We start from the raw sequence: 7884 nt of genomic DNA, 5'->3' as shown, positions 1-7884 counted from the left end.
AATCAATTTCTAACCGACTTTAGTCAGCGAAAGTCTGCGATGTGCATTTTAATCATGAAAACTTTCACCATGCTCAAGAAGCAGCCAGGATGTTAATTTTTGGTATGTGTCCAAGTGATGGGATGGCCGTATTCGACGTAAAAACACGGGAAGAAGCGTGCCTGTAAAGTTTAATCGTGGCACGTGCTACAAGCTCCAGCGGCGATCTCGCGCCAGCTGGGCACCGTTTTTTTGTGAGCACAAACGCTTATACCCATATTTTAATGATGCCAGAGATGAAACGATGAAAAAAGGTCATCTGTGTTCTGTGTGCCACGATGAAAGTAAGTTTTCCTGTAATGTAAGCTAGCGGTTAGTTTTTAAATGACTTAATTGAAATAGGTGTAGGCTATTTCAAGTCTTGACCATCATTGGTTTTAACATTCTGTGAAGCAGGTGCACACTAGCTTGTAACCCAATCCGCCGTCTCAATAATCGAGAAACCCCAACACTTTATTTTAGTTAATCGAATTGCCACCTTCACAAAAGGGGCATGGGAAATAAGTGCGCGCTCGCGTGTACGCAACTGTGGCTGTTACCAGCAGTAAGTAGCAGACGGCCCGCGGGACGAAACAACTCCCGCACGGCAACCGCACTGAGTTTCGCCTTTCAGATGTAAATGCCCACCCGTACGATAAACAAGGCCGGTTGGATGGAATAGCGGCCAGAAGTGAAGTCGGGTGCCAGGTATAACCCAAGGACCATGCTTTACTAGCGGTACTTAGGCCTGCAAACATGCCGAAACTCGGGAGACGGGTAAGTGCGAATTGTTGTCTGCTTGTTTGATCACTTTCGCTTTTCACTGAATATGCTTTTGTCATTTCTGACTTCTGTCGGTGGGCCTTCTATCGAGACTGAAGTTAAACAACCTGGGGTCGCTTTCAAATTGACTCTGCTTGAAAAGCGGAGAAAAAGTTATTGTGAGTTTGGCAAGATCTTTGTCCCTCAGGTGATGGTCGTGTGCCAAGATTTCGTAAATCGGATTTGATCGGATATAGGCCTACTGACAATAGCATTGGCCCGCTAATCTGGATAAAGATTAATTGTGGTATTTTCTAGGTCGCAAAACGGAAGGGGAAAAGAAGGAAAGAAAGAGAAAGAGGGAAATGAAAATTAGAGTAAAAGAAAAATGAGAATAAAAGAAATCAAATAAAACAAAAATATAAGTAAGTGGGAAGAAACACAACTCTATAAGGACAAACATTTATTGACAGGTAAAATTATTAAAAATAAAAAAAGACAAGTGAAAGAAAAGGTATAAAAAAGAAGGGATGAACCTTGCCGCTTTTTAACGTTTTTTCATAAAAAAAAATATAGTTTTCATAATCATGACTTATTTTGGTTGACTAAGAACCGAACTGTCGCAGTGAGCATGGCTGCAAATATTCTAAATGTTTTATAGGTTAAATTGTTATTGTAACGAAGTGAAAGAAAAGCGTCTTGTACAGATTATAGTAACAATAACACGTCCTAATGGATTCCACATCACCTGTATATATACTATGCCATGTTGCGCGTACTAGTCAGATGCCAAACAAATATATCGTTATTAAAACACACACACACACACATACACACAACAACAACAAGAACGGTTACAGTTACTAGCCGTTTTAAAAGTTCCCCTTAAACTGTAGATGAAACACAATATAATACAAGTCGCGTAAGGCGAAAATACAATATTTAGTCAAGTAGCTGTCGAACTCACAGAATGAAACTGAACGCAACGCAACGCAGCAAGACCGTATACTCGTAGCATCGTCACTCCACCGCCCGTGGCAAAGGCAGTGCCCGTGGAATTGACAAGAAGAGCGGGATATTCGTTGCGCTGAGAAGGATAGCACGCTTTTCTGTACCTCTCTTCGTTTTAACTTTCTGAGCGTGTTTTTAATCCAAACATATCATATCTATATGTTTTTGGAATCAGGAACCGACAAGGAAGAAGATGAAAGTGTTTTTAAAACGATTTCGAAAAAAAAATTTTGATAATAATTTTTATATATTTAATTTTCAGAGCTTGTTTTTAATCCGAATATAACATATTTATATGTTTTTGGAATCAGCAAATGATGGAGAATAAGATGAACGTAAATTTGGATCGTTTTATAAATTTTTAATTTTTTTTACAATTTTCCGATTTTTAATGACCAAAGTCATTAATTAATTTTTAAGCCACCAAGCTGAAATGCAATACCGAACCCCGGGCTTCGTCGAAGATTACTTGACCAAAATTTCAACCAATTTGGTTGAAAAATGAGGGCGTGACAGTGCCGCCTCAACTTTCACGAAAAGCCGGATATGACGTCATCAAAGACATTTATCAAAAAAATGAAAAAAACGTTCGGGGATTTCATACCCAGGAACTCTCATGTCAAATTTCATAAAGATCAGTCCAGTAGTTTAGTCTGAATCGCTCTACACACACACACACACACACACACACACACACGCACACACATACACCATACCCTCGTTTCGATTCCCCCTCGATGTTAAAATATTTAGTCAAAACTTGACTAAATATAAAAATGAAATTGCTAAACAAGATATTCTTCATCAGTTTCTCGGAAGACATGCAGAAGAAGCGGCAACATTGTTTTCTTGACGCTATCATTCGCATTATGACGTCTTCTCGAACTTTGTTTTGCTTTTGAGAGATTTCAGAGTCACAGATTTCACTTTGGAAGGTAAGGTCAAAAAGAGATGCCTTGATTTGTTAAAACAGTCTCATTTCTCAATCAGGGCTCCCCAAAGTGCGCGTCCCTGCGTCCTATAATACGCACTGGAAGCAGAAATCACGTACTAGATATTCATTGAGAGGGTCCCGGGACGCACTAAACCTATAAAGAGCGGGTCTCGTGACGCACTAAATGTCCACTGTCGTGCGTACCGTAGGTAGGCTACTCTTTTCAGACTGTAGACGTCGGTCAAGTATAGTGCAAGCACAAAGCCAATTTCACGCCGGAACGATATGGAAAAGTGTGTGTGTGTGTGTTCCATTTAACAAGGTTAAGTTGAAGTGTCCTCTTCGAATGTTCTGATGAAAAAAGACCCTTCATTTTACACTATTCGCGATAACAATGCTTTATATGACCACAGGTAGTTTGGGGACCATGGACTCTCTAAACTTCCGCATCGGTGGTCCATGGACCCTCTGAACATTAAAAATGGGGGTCCCGGGGTCCATGGACCCTCTAAACATTAAAAGTGGGGGTCCCGGGACCCTCTAGGACGGGCGTCCGTGGGGAGCCCTGTCAGTAAAAGAAGGTTCCACTGTACTCCAGACCGACGGTAATCGTTTCCTTGGTTACCATTGTGGATCTGGTGGCCATCACTGGAAACTATTCAGTTCTACAGGTTGTCCGGTCTGTGCCTTCTTTGTAGTGACCAGGAGGCCATCAAAGTAACGGGTTGTCGTCTTCTTTGAAGTGTAACAATTCAGACTGACCGATGTTCGTTATGTTCCTGTGAGGTGTGTGTGAAGTGGAGCAACAAATCCGCAAAACTAATATCCTGTTTGGTCCTGGGAGAATTATTCACTGACTCTGCTCTTTGTTTTTGCTCGACCTTAGAAAAGCTGTACTTGAAAATATGTTTCCTGCCCTGACTCTTCGTTTTGTCCTCCTCTGATCCTCAACCACACCTCCACCGTTCATCTTCCCCCTTGTTACTATTTGCTTAATTTCATAAACGTTGTTTTGTTCTTTATGTGGGTATAAGTATTTATACCTTCTGTTTTTTTATTTGTTTGATAACGGCCGGGATAGCCAAATGAACGAAGATATTTTTTTCACGAGAAATATTTGAAGTACGTTTAATTTGCCTGCAGTTTAACTATTTTTTCCTTTCATGGTGTTCTTTGGTTTTACTTGTCTTAAATTATGTATTTGCACAAAATGATTTTCTCCCAACATTTTTCTTTTAATTCTTTTATTTTATTTTTTAGTTGAACTGTTTTGTATGACCTTGTTTGCAGAATTGTGTGAGGCCTTTTTTGAATAACAAACAGGCAGTCATTGGAAGTAAAGAAAGAAAACCAGCAAGGGTGATAACGATAAAGCAAACAATACAAAACAACAACAAGAACAGCACCAGCAAAGAAACAAACAAAACAAAAAACACACAAACTAACAGGAAAGGAAATAAAGAAAACCTGCAAGGATGGTGGTAAAAACAAAAGGGAACAAGATGCCGTTTCGCTATTGGGACCTTCACAAATTATCGCTCGAAATTAAACTGACTGATAAACAATACGTACCGGCAAGCTGGTCTACCCAGCTTACCTGTTTACCTGCGTTACCTCTGACTCCGCCGAATTTCCTTAACAGGTATGCACGGGTGTATGAACGCAAGGAATTGATTTAAGGCAGATCAATCAGGTTGACCCGGCATCGTGCATTAGCAACCGGCCCGGAAAGCTAGTCAATAAAGGGGTGGGTGGATGGTTGTGTACGCTGTAAAGGCACAGTCTTTGCCATGTAAACATGCTCTCTGTCTCAGATCTGGCTAGCCTTCTGATGGAATCAATCAATTAATCAATCAATATGAGGCTTATATCGCGCGTATTCCGTGGGTACAGTTCTAAGCGCAGGGATTCATTTTTATATATTTTTTAATTTTTTTATTTTATTTTATGCAATTTATATCGCGCACATATTCAAGGCGCAGGGATTTATTTATGCCGTGTGAGATGGAATTTTTTTTTAACACAATACATTACGCATTCACATCGGCGAGCAGATCGCAGCCATTTCGGCGCATATCCTACTTTTCACGGCCTATTATTCCAAGTCAAACGGGTATTTTTGTGGACATTTTTATCTATGCCTATACAATTTTTGCCAGGAAAGACCCTTTTGTCAATCGTGGTATCTTTAAAGGTACAGTACAGCTCACAGCCTTCGTTTTTGTTGCAGCTGAGTGCATTTACAGTTCAAAAATCCTCATATGGTAGTAAAACAAACCCAAAACTACCCAACGACGACATCTGTGAAGCTCGACAGTTTCTTGTTCACGCGAGTGCATAAATTAACCTAGTTATTACGTGGTGTTTGGTCGGAGTTCGATTCAACTGAGTGATTCCGGCCTCCATTTTGTTTTACACAAACTCATGATGACGTCTGACATAGTTTGCTAGTGACGTGTCTTTTTGTGCATGATGTGGTGATCTACCTGATCTAAATTTAGATCCAAAAATAGGCCAAGACCAGCCGGGTCCGAGTACGAAATTAATTCGTTAAAAAATCGCAGTTCTTGACTCTTTGGTAGTTCTTCTAACGGATATCTGCCTGAGGTATGACTAAAAGCCCCAGGGGCTCCGTGCACCTGGATTTGACAAGTTCAGTACCTTTAACGTGCACACCCCAATGTAGTGTACAGGATGGGACCTCGGTTTTTCGTCTCATCCGCAAGACTAGCACTTGAACCCACCACCTAGGTTAGGAAAGGGGGGAGAAAATTGCTAACGCCCTGACCCAGGGTCGAACTCGCTTCCGAGCGCAAGTGCGTTACCACTCGGCCACCCAGTCCCATAAAGCCACCCTTCCTCGTTGACACCATAGACCAAATAGCCTGGACCGCCAACTCGTCACGTGACCCTTCGAGGTTACGACTCTCGACTTTCAGGAGCGCGTCGCGTCCGGTTTGAAAGGCCAGCGATTCGAAGACAGTGAAAAGAAAGCACGCTCCAGTTATTTGTGACAATGGGAGGTGACAATGAGCTGGATTTTTCCAAAACTCCAAACTAAACTTAACAAAACTCATCGAAAAACATGTTCCATATTATGCACTTTTGCTGAGTTTATTTTGGCATTTTCAGAACTTACCTCGGCAACTTCGTCCATGTTTACAATCGACACCGGATATCACGTCCCCCTGATTTTTGAAAGGCTTGTAAGCGTAGGTTCCTAAATGCGAGAGGCCGCTACCTCGTAATAGAGGGGAGGGGGTTATCTTTAAATAGGGTGTCGATCTTCAAAGGGGACTGCGTCGTATCTTTTCCTTTAACTGGAACAGTCCCTCCCGTGTTAACGGTTCTGCTCACTACCTCAGATCTGGCTAGCCTTTTGCATGAGATAAGACCATCCCTCAATTTGGACACATACCAAAATCAACATCCTGACTGCTTCCTTGGCATGCAGATTGGGTATCTTTGTTAATTAACTTCGCAGATTGACAATATTGTCAATCAAAGAATGTTTTATTTAATTTTTTACACTATTCAATGGGAGCAGCTGTGCAGTTCTTCTTCTTCTTCTGCGTTCATGGGCTGAAACTCCCACGTACACTCGTGTTTTCTGCACGAGTGGTTTTTTTTACGTGTATGACCGTTTTTACCCCCGCCATTTAGGCAGCCATACGCCGCTTTCGCGGGGGAAAAGCTATGCAGTTGAAGTTGGTATGTGTCAACATAGACCATTTATCCTGGACCGCCAACTAGCTCTCTCTCCGCTCTTTCTCTTTGTGACAATGGGAGGTGACAATGAGCTGGATTTTTCCAAAACTCCAAACTAAACTTAACAAAACTCATCGAAAAACATGTTCCATATTATGCACTTTTGCTGAGTTTATTTTGGCATTTTCAGAACTTACCTCGGCAACTTCGTCCATGTTTACAATCGACACCGGATATCACGTCCCCCTGATTTTTGAAAGGCTTGCAAGCGTAGGTTCCTAAATGCGAGAGGCCGCTACCTCGTAATAGAGAGAAAGAGCGGAGAGAGAGCTAGTTGGCGGTCCAGGATAAATGGTCTATGTTGACACATACCAACTTCAACTGCATAGCTTTTCCCCCGCGAAAGCGGCGTATGGCTGCCTAAATGGCGGGGGTAAAAACGGTCATACACGTAAAAAAAACCACTCGTGCAGAAAACACGAGTGTACGTGGGAGTTTCAGCCCATGAACGCAGAAGAAGAAGAAGAACTGCACAGCTGCTCCCATTGAATAGTGTAAAAAATTAAATAAAACATTCTTTGATTGACAATATTGTCAATCTGCGAAGTTAATTAACAAAGATACCCAATCTGCATGCCAAGGAAGCAGTCAGGATGTTGATTTTGGTATGTGTCCAAATTGAGGGATGGTCTTATCTCATGCAAAAGGCTAGCCAGATCTGAGGTAGTGAGCAGAACCGTTAACACGGGAGGGACTGTTCCAGTTAAAGGAAAAGATACGACGCAGTCCCCTTTGAAGATCGACACCCTATTTAAAGATAACCCCCTCCCCTCCCCCCCTCCCCCGCCCCCCCCCCCCCCCCCTGTAGGACCTTGCCACCAAACATTTTCTCTTCATTGCGTCTTTAAATATAACTCCGTTTTTAAGACTCCCTCTTTTGTTAGACCCAAGTTTCTCAGATGTTTAAGTGCTTAAAGGGGTACCTTTGTATTTTCGAAAAGTGTGGCCGTGAGAGCAGGTGTGAGAAACGAGGGTAGAAGGAGCGAGAGCGTTGTTAAGGGCGGGCCATTTGATTGACCAGGTCCAAAATCAACAGGAATGACTTTATTGATCTCATTGTCCGTACGCTGGTGTGTGATGAATACATTTTGCTAACAAAAAGGGAAGGCATATTAATAGTGCTCCCGTGCTCGTGGCGTAAAAGTTACTTGTATGCTAAAACTTTGCTGACATTTTTTGTTTTTGTAACGTCTCCCCCTCCTACAAACAAGTAACCTTCACACTCTTTAAACTCTGGCTGCAGAAGCTTTGAAACTGTTGTCCCATAAAACCTTAACTTTCTGAAATCGTCATTGAGCTGTCAGGTGTTTTCTGCTTTTAAAATAATTGTGTGTGTGTGTGGTGATTACTCATTGCTAAGCCAACAATTCCACCTGCTTTCTAGGGAGTCC

The 7884-nt window shown here is 41.9% G+C and overlaps 1 protein-coding gene across 1 annotated transcript in view; it reads left to right on the top strand.

Moving 5' to 3' along the window:
- Positions 1-537: 537 nt before the first annotated feature.
- Positions 538-7884, top strand: part of LOC138966931 (uncharacterized) — a 49984-nt gene continuing 42637 nt past the window's right edge. Inside the window, exon 1 of the mRNA XM_070339333.1 lies at positions 538-795. Within this exon, the coding sequence (XP_070195434.1) occupies positions 775-795 (21 nt within the window). The 5' untranslated portion in view covers positions 538-774. The remainder of the gene's footprint in view (positions 796-7884) is intronic.

This window comes from Littorina saxatilis, linkage group LG5 (assembly GCF_037325665.1).
Source record: "Littorina saxatilis isolate snail1 linkage group LG5, US_GU_Lsax_2.0, whole genome shotgun sequence".
Lineage (NCBI taxonomy): Eukaryota > Metazoa > Mollusca > Gastropoda > Littorinimorpha > Littorinidae > Littorina > Littorina saxatilis.
The sequence above is the reverse complement of the archived record's forward strand: the minus strand, read 5'-3'. Positions and strand labels throughout refer to the sequence as shown.